This window comes from Oratosquilla oratoria, unplaced genomic scaffold (assembly GCF_046742065.1).
Source record: "Oratosquilla oratoria isolate Oo_2021 unplaced genomic scaffold, ASM4674206v1 SCAFFOLD292, whole genome shotgun sequence".
Taxonomy (NCBI): Eukaryota; Metazoa; Arthropoda; class Malacostraca; order Stomatopoda; family Squillidae; genus Oratosquilla; species Oratosquilla oratoria.
This window is the reverse complement of record NW_027467643.1, coordinates 102,501-117,500: the sequence shown is the minus strand read 5'-3', so window position 1 is coordinate 117,500 and position 15,000 is coordinate 102,501. Positions and strand designations below refer to the sequence as shown.

General features: G+C 43.4%; 1 protein-coding gene across 1 annotated transcript in view; it reads left to right on the top strand.

The window, feature by feature from the left end:
* Positions 1-685: 685 nt before the first annotated feature.
* The window catches only part of LOC143023053 (persulfide dioxygenase ETHE1, mitochondrial), a 49,014-nt gene continuing 34,699 nt past the window's right edge, over positions 686-15,000 (top strand). Inside the window, exons 1-2 of the mRNA XM_076181523.1 lie at positions 686-746; positions 14,567-14,719. Of these exons, the coding sequence (XP_076037638.1) occupies positions 686-746; positions 14,567-14,719 (214 nt within the window). The remainder of the gene's footprint in view (positions 747-14,566; positions 14,720-15,000) is intronic.

Sequence of the window (15,000 nt, the reverse complement as noted above, 5' to 3'; positions counted from 1 at the left end):
ATACATTCTTAAAATTCACAAAGAATAAATACAATAAAATAAAATAAGTAAAATACACAGTCGCGCACAGACAACTGGTCACAATAGTATTCACATACGTATTTCTTTGTGAATTTTAAGAATGTATGTGAGATCCATTGTGTACAATTGTCTTTGTAAGGTTGTGACCAGTTCTCGTAGCCACTGGAGGAGGAGGGGGAGCTCGGGTAGCTTCGGATGAGTGGTTTACCTCTCCCAGTTCCAACTACGACCAATATAATAAGCTCTTTCATCACTGTACCTCATCACATCGACGGTCCTCGGACTAGGAACACTTTGAGTCTTGTGTTTACCCTTCTGCACTTCAACATATTATATGTATATATATATATATATACACATACACACACACACATATATATATATATGTGTGTGTGTAACAAAGGATTTGTGTGTCCATTCTTACCGCATGTGCACACCTTCAAGTGATTTTAATCAGATTAGGGGCACCCCACCATACACCCACCCACATTCCACCCACACCGCCCTGCCTCCCGATAACTGCTTGAAGGATCAATCTGTCACGTGCGTGCGCGTGTGCACGTGCACCCGGTCATTTCACCGTTTTGCCCCAACTCCGAGATCGTCAGTCTGACGAGGGTCTCGTCGTCATTGTCTGTGGCGTGCACATCCGGCACCATGCCGGATGGTTGTACGGTCTTGTTCTGTGCAGCGTCTAGCAACCAAAGCTGTTGCTAAGCAACCAGGTTGGTATAGAAAATGTTGCACGTGGATGGTTCGGGAGCTTGTTTTCCGGTAAGCTGTTTTGAAAAGGCAAAAATATCTAGACCCACACACACACTAACACACACACACACGCACACACACACACCTGCACGCACGCACACACGCACGCACACACCAAAATGTTTTTCCCCCCTTGTAAGGGCAGTAGGCAACCAAGGCATGCACCCACCTTCCACCTATCAGATCCACACCCACCCATCACCCATTTATCTTAGCTCTCTGCGGATGAAGCCCTCCCTGCCCCCTGCCGGGTTCACAACCAACGCAGCTAAAATCAGCACTTCCTCAGAAGTGCCTGACAACTGAAGCTGGTTTACCCCCACCGCTTCACTTACATAGCGACCCTCCCTCCTCGACCCCCCGTCACGCTTAAATAGAGAAGGCAAGGAGAAATCCTATTAGGCAGCGTCAGTTTATCGTCCTTGCTCAACCATTCTCGACACTCGCCTATCTCTTACTTCCTTCCCTTCTCAACAGACATTCTTCTTTTACCCTATCCATCTCTCTCATGCTCGATCTTCCCTTCAGGTTCACTCCATCCACCTCTGCCTTCCACACTCATTTTGCTCATTTATTTTCTTCACTCATTCTTTCCATGTGCCCAAAGCATCCCAGTATTCTTTCAACCTCCCCATCTCCCAGTACTCTTTCCACTACTACTCTCCCCCTCGACTCTTCGTTTCTTAATCTATCCATCCTCTAAACGCCCACAACGGTTCTCGCTTCACCCCAGATGCGTTAACATTTCTCTATTCTGCCTCTCTTACATACGAAGTATCTTTGTCCCAGGTAAAATTGGCAGTTGATATAGTGTCAAAATGACCAAGTAAGTAAATAGATGAATTAATAGAAATAAAAGACTCGAAAATCTCCCTTGTATATTATTTTTTTTTTTACTCATAATTAAATTGATGTATTCATATTTATTTATTTATTTATTTCTGGTTGAAGGTAAAGTCGCTAACAAGAGTTCGTGGAGGCGTTGGTGGCTCCTGAAGGCTCAGGAAGCCGACCAGTGATTACTCTTGAAACTTCGAATTCACCGGACGTAGGGCCAGCAACCTGAAGGGGGACCCCACCTCTCTCTCTCTCTATCTCTATCCTTCCCTCTTTCTCCTCTCTCTCTCCCTCCCTCTTTCTCCTCTCTCTCTCTCTCTCTCTCTCTCTCTCTCTCTCTCTCTCTCTCTCTCTCTCTCCTTCCCTCTTTCTCCTCTCTCTCCTCCTCTCTCTTCCCTTCCCTCCCTCTCCCCTTCCCTCCCTCTCCCCTTCCCTCCCTCTCCCCTTCCCTCCCTCTCCCCTTCCCTCCCTCTCCCCTTCCCTCCCTCTCCCCTTCCCTCCCTCTCCCCTTCCCTCCCTCTCCCCTTCCCTCCCTCTCCCCTTCCCTCCCTCTCCCCTTCCCTCCCTCTCCCCTTCCCTCTCCTCCTCTCCCGTCACCCCCATCCCTCTCCTTCCTTCCCTCCCGTCACCCCCATCCCTCTCCTTCCTTCCCTCCCGTCACCCCCACCTCTCTCCCTCCCTCTCCTTCCCTCTTCCTCTCCTTCCCTGCCTCTCTTTCCCTGCCTCTCTCTCTCTATCTCTCTCTCTCTCTCTGTCTCTCTCTCTTTTACTCTGTGTGTTACCGTTCTGTGGTCGAAGAACCTTTGTCTTGCCCAGGGCAGCATGTTCGAGTAAATGCTTGTAGCCGATCTGGATTGTGACACATAATGATATGTGATATATAATATTATCACGTTAGAATACACAAATTGCATCATCACCATAGTCGTCGTCGTCGTCGTCATCAACATCATCATCATCATCATCATCATCATCATCATCATCATCATCATCATCATCATCGCCACCACCACCATCATCACCATCATCATCCATGCAATCCTGCCAAGATGATGAATCCACTGGGGTTGGTGATGTGCACTGGCTCTTTTGTCCCTAAGAGGATAGCCTGGTGGTCCTGCGCTAGATCTTCAGTGCTGAAGACTTTCAGGCGTGCAAGGTGGATCGAGACCCTGCCGGAGCTGACTGGCCCTTTTGTTGATCATTCCAGTTGTCGAAAGTAGGCAGTTCCGAACCTGGACTGGCAGGCACGCAGGATCGCAGCCCCGCCCGGCCTGAGTCCTCGAAGCCTCGACCTCGACCACTGTGGCGTCTCGGTTTCGAACTCGCCACGCAGGGCGTGGATCCGGACGAGGGAGTCGATTCCGGTCAGGGACGAGCGCCCTCTGGTCCGTTCGGTTCAAGAATTGGTCTCAGTTCGGAAATGTGTCTCATCCTGTGGCTGATAATTATCGATCGGGTTTACCCCCGTCCCTCCCCTACCGAGATAGTGGAAGAGCCAAGGAGCTCTTTGACAAGGCAGCGACACCAATCGCCAAGTGCATCCTCCCTTCTATTGTACTCGGTGTGGGTTGGTGGTCTTGTCATAAGTTGCACTAGTTTTGCTCCATCATGGGTTCTTGTCTGTGACAGCTGCTAGGTGCCACTACGAATGTGGAAAGGGTTGTGGAACAAAACGTGTAAATCACCACGGTCTTGGACCACGTGTTGGATTCGTGATCCACAGCTGTTACCTTCCCGAATGAGAGCTCAGAGATCATATATGGCTCGATCTATGGGTAATAAAACACACACACACACACACACACACACACACCAGAGTTGGAGTGCCGTCTCGCCCTGATCTGTGGACGGGGGCGTGGGTGTGCGTGTATGTAAAATGTGTGTACAATTTGCATATGTTTTCATAAATCCCCGTATAGTGCATAGACTGCAAACATTTGATATACTCACTATTTCAAGGAATTGAGTAGCGCCTTTACAGGCCAGAGTCACTCCGTATTCGCTCATGATTGGAGACTCGTTTCCAGTAACAAGAAAAAAAATCTGGTCACTTCAGATGGATACTTACTCCAGCGACTCACGGGCCTGTTGTCCCATCGCCGCCCTCACCAAGCCTCCCGTCAGTTCTACAACTCGGGGGCTAATTTTCGTGTATCTTGATCAATGTTACTAGTCCACCTGTATTGAGGTCTGTCTAGAGCAGTGATACTCGTAAGTAGTGGTCCGCGGACCGTTGCCAGTACGCGGCTCTGAGTGTCCAGGCCATGCAGAGGAATCATTTGAGGAATTGGTAGAATCTAGGGAATTTCAAGGAAATTCTAGTATGTGATAAATTGTTGGAGCTGGCTGCTGACGGAGGATTGAAGAGGAGTTTCGAAATCATATCACGTGATTAATTTTGGATATAAGTGAAAGCAAAATATCCCGAGCTTAGTGGAATTGTTCTGAAAACTCTTCTCCCATTTCCTTCAACATACCTCTGCGAGACGGGGTTCTCAGTCATGAGTGTTATTAAGACAAAGTACAAGAATAATATGGATATTCATTCTTCATTGCGCGTGGCAGCACTGTCCTCAATTAAACCACGACTGGATAAACTGACAAAGAAGAAGTAGGCTCACCTCTCAGACTAGTAAAGATTAAGGTTATATAATGTTTATTTTTGTGTTAATAAACTGCTGTTTTTATTATTATTTTTATGTTTTTATATTGAATTATTTGTTTACAAAATAAAGAAGATAAAAAATATTCAACATTTATTATATTCATTATATATGTCGTTTCCGGTATAAGTTAATATTACTACAAAATATTACCGTTACGTGACACATTGAAAAAAAATGCTGGTCTGCCACATCAGATAGTTTGAGAAGCACTAACCTAGAAGTAGAACTCCATATACTCTGGTGTTCATTATATTCCTGGATGATCTTTCATCCCCCATCCTGACAGTATCCGGCCCATCGTAGCCTCCTTGGCCGTGCACTGGTTTTGAATCATTGTCCAGTCATTGTCCAGTCATTCGATGTATATATTCCCTTCTTAAGCAAGTTCCCCTTCAACACTTCTGACTCCACGTTTTCGGTGTAATGTTGTGACCAAGGATGGTGGCTTTTGTTGAAGTTCATCCCCTAAGGCTCCTGGTGACTGCCCCTTGCCCTGGCTGTTGGAGTACTCGGGGAAGCTCGACACCCTCTCCAGGGTGATTACTCGTACATCTTCCTACCTCACCCAGCAGAAGGGCGGGGGTGTTGTTGGGGGGTGGGGGACCGCTGAGGCCCACTCGCATACAGTATGTCTAAGGTTTCTTTCTGCTAGGGTGTGTCCTCACGTACCCATACAAACAGATAGGCGCACACATGCACATACAGCACGCGTGTGCGAACACACACACACACACACACACACACAGAATTATGAAAGGCATGGAAGTCCTTGATAGAGAAGACTTACTAAATTGAGATCAGAGAAACACAAGAGGGCATGGAAGGAAGCTCAAAAAGAACAGTTATGGAAGAGACCTGAAAAAGAACAGCTTTCGCCACAGAGTGGTGGATGTATGGAACATACTAGACGAAACAACAGTGTGTGCAGAAACAATACAAGAATTTAAGAGCAAACTAGATATGGTGAGATACAAAGACGGGATACCACGAGCATAGCTCCCCTTCCCGTAAGATACAACTAGGTAAATACACACACACTATGTGTAACTCGATCAAGAGAAAGCTTTCAATGTTGTACCTTACAATCGCCTTGTGTGGAAATTGGAGCATATGGGGGAACTAAGAGGTAAAGTACTCGAATGGATTATGTTTTTCCTATGAGGAAAAGTACATGAGGACAGTAATAAAGGATAAGATATTTGGATAGAGGTCGCTAAAGGTGATAGACTACATTAACGGTGATCTGATTAAGGGTAGAAGGAGTTTGAGGTCAGGAGAAATTAAGAAAGGACGTGAAGAAATACAGCTTTCCACATATTTCTATAAATACTTGGAATAACTTGATGTATCCCAAGCTGGAACAATACACGAGTTAAAAGATAAATACGATAATTGGAAATAAAAGATGTAGCTCAAGTTGGAATCATACATGTTATTTGAAGATGGATACACGAGTAATAAATTAAGAGAGTACGAGACTATGAACGGTGCTTCTTTCCTCTATACTACAATTAGGTTAATACACATTTTCTCTCCCTTCTCTCTCTCTCTCTCTTTCTTTTCTCTTTATTCAGAGACGAACGCACTTGTGTACGCACATACACATGTACACATTCATATACTTTTCCACATGCTCACACACACAAAATTTCATATGCACACACGCATAACGATGCATATACACATGCACACACACATAAACATGCATATACACATGCACACACATGCACACGCACGCACACACGCTCACATATACATATGGACACACATACATATACACGGGCACATGTACACACGCACATGCTCACACATATACGGACGCACACAGATGTGTATACACATGCACGCACCCACATTTTTACATACACACACTCATTTTGAATTAGGTGTGATAATTGGAGAGCAAGAAACAGGTCTTGACGAACGTTATTCCCTCCCTGTTTACTACAATTCGGTAGATAGGTGCGAACATATATGCGTTCGCTTGTATGAGTGAGAGAGAGGGGGTGAGGGGTCTGAGCTCTTTAGACCAGCAGTGCTTAAGCCAGTGTTACGTTTAATGAACCTGGTTGGTGCCATTAGTGCTCCCTATACATGTGGCACCGTGGCACGTTGCGGCGGTGATTTAGGAGGGAGGGCGGAGGTGGCACGCCCGCAGTGGCGCTGCAGCGTGGGCGTCGTTCGACTCTGGCGCATCTGCAGATGATCGTCGCTTCTGAATGGGTTTTTTTATGCGACGAGATGAATTACGTCAGTTTGTTGTTTCCTTAGTAATCTTTAAGCGAGTAAAATCGTGGGGCGTCATGCTCTGCGGACAAAACCTGTCGAGGACATCACCGTAAAGAAGGGTTGGGAGACTCACCGTCCATGGTTTTAGTCGTGAGACAGACAGAGACAGGTGACACACGTCACGGTTCTTTGTCTTCGCCATGGGGGGGTGGGGGTGTACTGTCTCAGTCAATGTTTGCGTCTCTTCTCCGAAGCGAGTTGGGGTCTTCCTGGAAGAGGCTGCCCCGTCCCGTCTCGTGGCGGTTGCTAAGCTCGCTCTCTTTCGCTCTCTTTCTAGCCCGCTTGGGACTTTTGCGTCGTTCACGCGCGCTCGTGGCCCAGGTCGCGAGTCGCCCGACACGTGACCGGAGCGTTTAGGGTCAAGGGTGGCTGGAAGAGGACCAGAGCAGGCGGAGTTTGGTGTGGTTCCAGGAGGCATGGAAACAACAAAGGCGACGACTTTGACGCAGTGTGGAAATTCACAAGAAGAAGAAAAAGGAGAGAAAAAATAATAGAAACTCCTCGAAATGTTTATGTCGTTGCTCTCTATTCTATTTTTTTCTGAAGTTGTTATTGTTATGTTGCTTTATTTTTCGAGAGTCGTTACAGAAGGAAACAAGAAATATTCTGACTTGAAGGTGGAGGTTAAGGTATAAGAAAAAGTAAGGAAAACAATTAAGAGGAGATCGAAGTTCCCGGTATGATTGCGAAAGAACCTCACATTGGATGCAAACGTTTACAAAATCACGACTGAAAGAACCATAAGCCCCTGTTCAAGTATAATTGTGGAAATGCAATCAAGTATGTCGTTGATGTTGTGGCGTTGTTGGTATCATTTAGTTAAGGAGTTTCATGTGAAATAACTGATAACTAGTAAAACATGCGGGGAAGGGACCTGGAACAACAATTGCGTATTTGTGTGTAATTTCGCGATATGGCGACGGACTCAGCACCTCCATGACGGGTAAACGCGGACGCGAGTCACCCACTCTTTCCTCCACCTTTTTTTTTTTGTCGTGCATTTCTTTGTTTTCCGTATTCATGATAAACCTGGCCTTGACTGCCACGTGCTGGAACAAAGGTAATAAAGGCTAAGCGACTCGTGGTTGTAAGTTCCTTCCTTTGTATTGGACTTAATACCTTTCTTATTTGTAGCGAGATTCTCTCTCTCTCTCTCTCTCTCTCTCTCTTTTTTTTTTTTAATAGAAGTTCGATCGAATGTGGTTCGGACCTGGTACTAGAACGCTGTCCGGTAGAGAATCTGCACTTAACTGGAAATTAACATTTTTTAACTTTACCGATATAGATCAGATTAAACGATAGCTGTATTTGTTATTATGGTAAAGGAAATGCGTATTAATGGGAGAAAAATAAATAATGAAATCTAGGAGGCTAAATCCCATTTGAGATTTTTTAAGCCATTCTTAAGTGAGATAGGCTGCCACGGAGACTGATTGAATATGCAGAAGGCACAAAAAAGGTGGGGGGGGGGGCCAAATGGTAGGAAAGGATTAATCGAGATAGGGAAGGGATTAATCAAAGTAGGGCAAGGGATTAATCGATACAGGGAAGTCCTTAATCGAGACAAGGAAAGGATTAAACGAAAGAAGGAAGAGAGTAATTGAGTTAGGAAAAGGATTAATCGAGGTTGGGAAGGGATTAATCGAAATAAGGAAGAGATTAATCGAGTTAGGGAAGGTATTAATCGAGGTTGGGAAGGGATTAAACGAGATAGGGAAGGGATTAATTAAGATAGGGAAGGGATTAATCGAGATACGGACCTGTGCGGGGACCGAACGCAGGACCCATAACTAGGCAGTCCAAGTGGGTATCACTACAACAAGTGCATGTGCATGCGTGTGTGTGATTCACCATTGTCTTGGATCACGTACTGGACTCGTGATCAACAGGTATTCCCCTTCCGGATGAGAGCTCCGAGCTCATAATTATATGACTGACCTAGGGGTGATGCTGTAACCTTACACGCATACCCAATGCCCCGCCCACGGGAGTTTCGAACCCGGATCGCTGTAGTAGCGGTGGCGAACGGCACCACTGCGCCGTCGAGCCGTAAGTTTGGGTGAGAGTGAAAGAACGGGGGCAGGACTGGTGGGCTTGGAGTCTTCCTTGTTCCTGTCGTTGTTCCGCGCAAGTCAATGACCTTGCCTTGTCCCGGCTCAGGAAGGTTCCCGGAAGGGGAGGAAATGTCTCTCCGTTATTCTTCAAGGAATTTCGTTTGTGAACGATACGAGGGTAGTGAGGGTAGAATAATAATAGTAATGATGAAATAGTAGTGATAATAGATAGATGTAATAAATATATTATAAGTATTGCAAATATAAATAATGATAATATGATAATACTTTAAGGATAGATGGAAGGCAGCGTTCAAAAAGCAACATTTTTTATTTTGTATTATTTTTCAATATTATTATTATTATTATTATTGTTATTATTATTATATAAGTAAGGGCTTTTTTATCATCGAGGACAAGGTGTTTTAGTCATTCGTTTGTGCGAGGCGAGTAATTTCATTGATACGAAAGCTTGTATTCGGATGTTGTTTATCTGTACAAAGTAAACATAACCGATTTCTAGTCCAGCAACAAGAACTACTACTTTTGTGGGCGTAGGGACGATAGTCGTGTACGTGGCGATAATAGAAAAGTATCCATGTTGCAAATGAATTGAGCTGGCAGTGATCTGGCTACTTTGGGATTGTGGTTTCTGTGGTTAGTCTGTTGAGTGAGCCTGGCAACATACTTTGACTTGCTTGTTAGCAAAAGTGGCTTGTATAGTATCGTGTAAATGACCTGATCTTTTATGAGTAATTATTCGTTCACTGTGAGCTCGCTTGTACTTCTGAATTAGCAAAAGTGGCTTGTGTGGTGTCGTGTAAATGACCTGATCTTTTATGAATAATTATATTTATTCGTTCAGTATGAGCTCGCTCATACTTCTGAATCGCTTCAGTCAAATATGCGAAGGAACTGGTTGAAACCATCATATGATAGGAACTTTCCTTAATCTGAATAAAGTTATCCGTTGGCATTGGAGTGCTACAGCCGGGATTTATTTTTGTGTGTGTGTGGGTGGGTGGCTGGGAGGGGTTATGGTCGATTTGCAAATAAATGGAACAAATTTCATTTCACTTAGCGTCTTATCAAAATTTACCAGGATATCGTAAAATTCATGTTGAATAATTCCCATAACATTGTAAGTTATCATAGTCTTACCTGACCAGTGAAAGGAGCTACGCTGATGAGGTCCCGTCACCCAATCTTAATTGGTTATACCTCGCTTTAAATTCACGTCTTATATCTTCCCCAAGGTATTCCAGAGGTTTTCACATGCGTATGGGAAGCCAATTTTATTCACATGTTTCAAATAGGAGAGCTTGAGTTTGACAGCAGAACCTCTTGATGTCCCTCAATCCCATACCAAGAAACCTTCTTTGTCGCCTATGGCTATCCCCGACAATGCAGCCAGGTCTCTTTCTCTTCTATCGTGTGTGTGTGTGTATGAGAGAGAGATTGATTCATCATGATCTTGGATCACGTATTGGTCTTGTGACCGACAGCAGTTACCCTCCCGGATAAGAGCTCTTACATATTGCCCAGTCTATGGATGCTGTTGTGACCTTACACACGCACACACACACACACACACACACACACACACACACACGACTCGGTGGCGTAGTTGGTAGAGCGCTGAACTGCCACCATAGTGGCCCGCAGTTCTTGGTTCGAATCCTGCCCAGGGCCGAAATTATTTCGGTACCGCTGCGCTTCGGGTCGTTACTCTGACTCGTGGGCGGGGAGTTGGGTGTGTGTGTGTGTGCAATGTCATAGCATTACCCATAGATCGGACCTACGAGCTCTGAGCTCTCTTCCAGGAGGGAAATAGCTGTCGATCACGAGTCCAACACGTGATCCAAAGACCAAGTGAATACACACACACACACGACTCGGTGGCGCGCTTGATAGAGTCCCTGACTGTCACTACGACGGCCCGGGTTCGAATCCTGCCCAGGGCTGAAATAATTTCAGTATCGCTGCGCTTCGAGTCGTTACTCTAACTATCGTTGGCGGGGAGTTGGGTGTGTGTGTGTGCGTGTAAGGTCACATCATTACCCATAGATCGGTCATACGAGCTCTGAGCTCTCTTCCGAGAGGGGAATAGCTGTCGACCACGGGTCCAGCACGTGATCCAAAGACCAAGGTGAATACATACACCAACTTATTTTTGTATGTGTGTGATTCACCATGATCTTTGATCACGCGTTGGTCTTGCGATCGAGAGGTATTGCTCTCCGGAATGAAAGATTAAATCTCATATATTACCCAATCTATGGGTGATGCTCTGACCTTACGCACGCACATCCCAACGTGTGTGTATTTACCTAGTTGTATTTTGCGGGAAGGGGAACTACGCTCGTGGTGTCCCCCTTTATCTCGCAGTGTCTAGTTTGCTCTTAAATTCATGAATGGCTTTTGCACACATTATTTTTTCGTCCAGTTTGTCCCAAGTGTCCACCACTCTTTGTGAAAAACTGTTCTTCTTCAGATCTCTTCTATAACTATGTTATTTGAGTTTCCATGTCCTCTTGTGTGTGTGTGTGGTTGTGCATTTACCTAATTGTAATATACAGGAAAGGAGCAACGCTCGTGGAATACTGTCTCTTGCTCTCCAATTTATGATGCCTAGCTTCAAATTTATGTATTGATCCAATTTGGGCTATATCCTTATTTTATACTTACTATTCCAACTTTGTTTACATCACCCAAGCCATTTCAAGTACTTATGCATCTGCATATAAAATTGTATCTCTTCACATCTTTTCGACATTCATTATTCTCACTTTGTTCCTATGACCTCTTAAAGCCCTCCCATCCATAATCGAGAGATCTCCTCTGTCAGTGTATTCCATTCCCTTTAGTGACCTGAATACTTTAATGATCTCGCCTCTTTCTCTTCGGTCTATCACCGTTGGTAAATCTTTTCTCTACCCATGAGGCTTATCTACCACATTGGAAAACAGTTTGGTTGTTGATCTTTCTGTTCTGTCTTACTCTTCATTTTATGTGGGGAGCTTACCACTGCCGCGCGCGCGCGTTTATGTATGTGTATATATATATATATATGCAAAGTAGAGCACTTGGGAAAAAAGAACTAAAGAAACTAACGAAGCAGAGCGCTTTCGTATATTACAACTTCAGTGCAAAAAGTACATAATTAATAGAAATACATAAATTATATATATATGAAAAAGGAACAAGGACAGTATATATATATATATATATATATATATATATATATATATATATATATATATACATTAGACCAAAAGGTAAATCACACAAAGAACCCACAGTCTGAGTAAAGATATATTGAGAGAACATTGAACTTCTATATTTCGGTTACCAGCCTTTGTATATGTGTTATAGACTCGAAAATTACCGAACCGATTTGAATGAAAATTAGAACATTGATTCTAGAAGTAACGGGTGTAATGCGCTTTGTTTAGTTTTATTTTGAGGGGAGTGTAAAGGAGACAGAACCCCTATGAAAATTCATATTCTTCCGATATCGGTGACATAAACCATGTGTATTAGACACCAATTAAGCAAGCTTCCCAAAAATTTCAACTTCTTTGGAGTAATTTAAGAAACCCTAATTCAATGTTTATCCCCCAAGTTTTCGACATTTTTCAAGAGCCAAAATCATTCCATGGATTTTCATCAAAATTAGTGTAACGATTCCAGACATAAGGATAAGTACCATGAGGTACACATCATTTGATTTTAATTTTCGTAAGGGGCATAAATGGCTCAACGCCCCCAAAAAAATCACATCTCAAATTTCCTTATTCTCTCTCTCTCTCTCTCTCTCTCTCTCTCTCTCTCTCTCTCTCTCTCTCTCTCTCTCTCTCTCTCTCTCTCTCTCTCTCTCTCTCTCTCTCTCCCCGAGATGGAGGCTTAAGCATCTAATTTTAGAAAAAATATCAAGAGCCAACACCATTCATATGTATTTTCATGAAAAGTGGAATTTAGATTCTGGGCATAAGAATGAATGGCATAGGCTATATCTTGGTTGTAATTTCCGAAAGGTGGCCGAATAAACCCCTCGTGAAAATTCAGACGCTAACTTTGATTAAATTTGAACCATTGGTAAAGGGGAGTAAAGGAGGGCACAACCCCTCCGTGAAAATTTATATATTTCCGATTTCGATGAAAAATTAACCAGATATGAAACAAAATGTTACTATGTCCAAAAATTCTGCTTTCTAAAGCAATTATCACCAGAAAGGTTATTCTGATACCCCCCAAAATTGAGTTTCTTATTGATTCCTTGCTTAAAAATTCAATTTATATCGGAGTACTGACAATTTGAGTTATTAAAACTATTTGAATGTAGACATTCGCTTTCCTTTTAAAACCCAGTCAACGGCAGGTATTTCTGCTAATATATATATGTATATATATATGTATATATATATATATATATATATATATATATAATGTGTGTGTGCGTGCGTGCGTGTGCCGGGACTGCCAAATTTGTGTGATTGCTAACTTTGGCCGTGTGCGGACTGCGGACTGCTTGCAGACGACCGGAAGCGCTTTGTCGTCTACGACGTAGCTGCTCCGTGCGTTCGAATACTTTGGTATTGACTTCAGCGGGTGTTTATACATTCGTTGCCATTTATTTTATTTTTGTCGTAGTGTACCTACGGGAGGATGCATTGGTAGGATGAAGTAGGATTTGACTGCCCTGCAGACTAGAAATTTGGGCATTTCAAAAGAGGATTTTAAAGAAGTTTATTTTTTTAGACGGTTGTTAAGTTTGCGGAACGTGGGAAAGATATCTCAAGGGTGGAAGAGCTCGGAGTGAGGAATTCACGCTAGGAAGCGCTCAGTAGCTACCTAAGTCGTCACCTTCGCCTTATGTGCTCGGGCAGCCAGGTCAGGTAGCAGTCATTGGAATCGAACTGGGGTCTGCAAAGTTCGGGTGAAATACTTAGATATACATAATAGCTTGAAGAACTGTCATACCAGAACCCCCACATGAAGAATCGTCACCTCATGAAATCCCACATGAATTGTCCCCCCAATACGCCGAATATATATCAACAGTAGAATAAAGATTAGGTTAGGTTGAATGAGGGTTATGTTTATGGTCATCAGCTTGTACAACCGAAGAATCGTAAACCCAGGATGGACATGAAGAATTGTCACCCTAGGATACCCCACATGAAGAATTGTCACCCTAGGATACCCCACATGAAGAATTGTCACCCTAGGATACCCCACATGAAGAATTGTCACCCTAGGATAGCCCACATGAAGAATTGTCACCCTAGGATACCCCACATGAAGAATTGTCACCCTAGGATACCCCACATGAAGAATTGTCACCCTGTCGAAGTCTGGAGTGACCATTTTTCATGTGATCCCAATTTTTAGTTTGGGACGTATTTATAAATTCTGATAGTATTGAAGAAAAAAAATTAAATCTCCAGGCTACAGGAGCATAGTGGTAAATCGGTGACTCTATAATTATTGTTCAAATAGCTGTTTGAGATGGGGTGGAGGTGGATAGAGGTATATACGTTTTGTTTCCATGGTAACCAACGCACGCGTGCGCGTTTGCGTGGCTGTGGCAAACGTTATGTTGAGCTGGTCGTCGAAGTCCCTCCGATCCAAGGTTTAATTTAAGACTATTTTGGGGTATTTAGAAGGGGTTAATTGACGTTACCGATCGATTTTGTGTATTTACTCGTATGCACTTTATCTATCCCATCATTTGCCTATTTTTTTTTATCTAATTGCTCGTATACCCGATATTTGCGTTTCTTTGCTATTTGTTTATTTACTCGTTTGCACCGATATTGTGTATCCTTTATCGTGTGCGCTTTAATTGTCCATATATATATATTTTATTTGTTTGATTAATAAATGTTTACTTATGTGATTATATTATTTCTTTAATTGTATTATTTCTTTCCCAGCTGTTTGATCGAGACTCGTGCACGTACACATACCTGATAGCCGACACAGAGAGCCGGGAAGCTGTGCTGGTTGATCCGGTAATCGAACTTGCCGAGAGAGATGCAAAAGAAATTCGTGAGCTCGACCTCCAACTTAAATACGTCAGTAAGTGAACCTTAAGGAATGCAGAACGATAGTTTGAGCTACTTAATGATCATTTGGAGGACTGTTTATATACTCCACATCACAAAATGCAAACCATTCTTTAATGAGTTTAGTAGTGTGGTATGGTGTATCTTCTTGCATGAAGACATCTGTTTTGCACTGAATTCAGTGCAAAACAGATGTCTTCGTGCAAGAAGATGCACCATACCACACTACTAAACTCGTTAAAGAATGGTTTGCATTTTGTGATGTGGAGTATATAAAACATTGGGCAGGTAGTT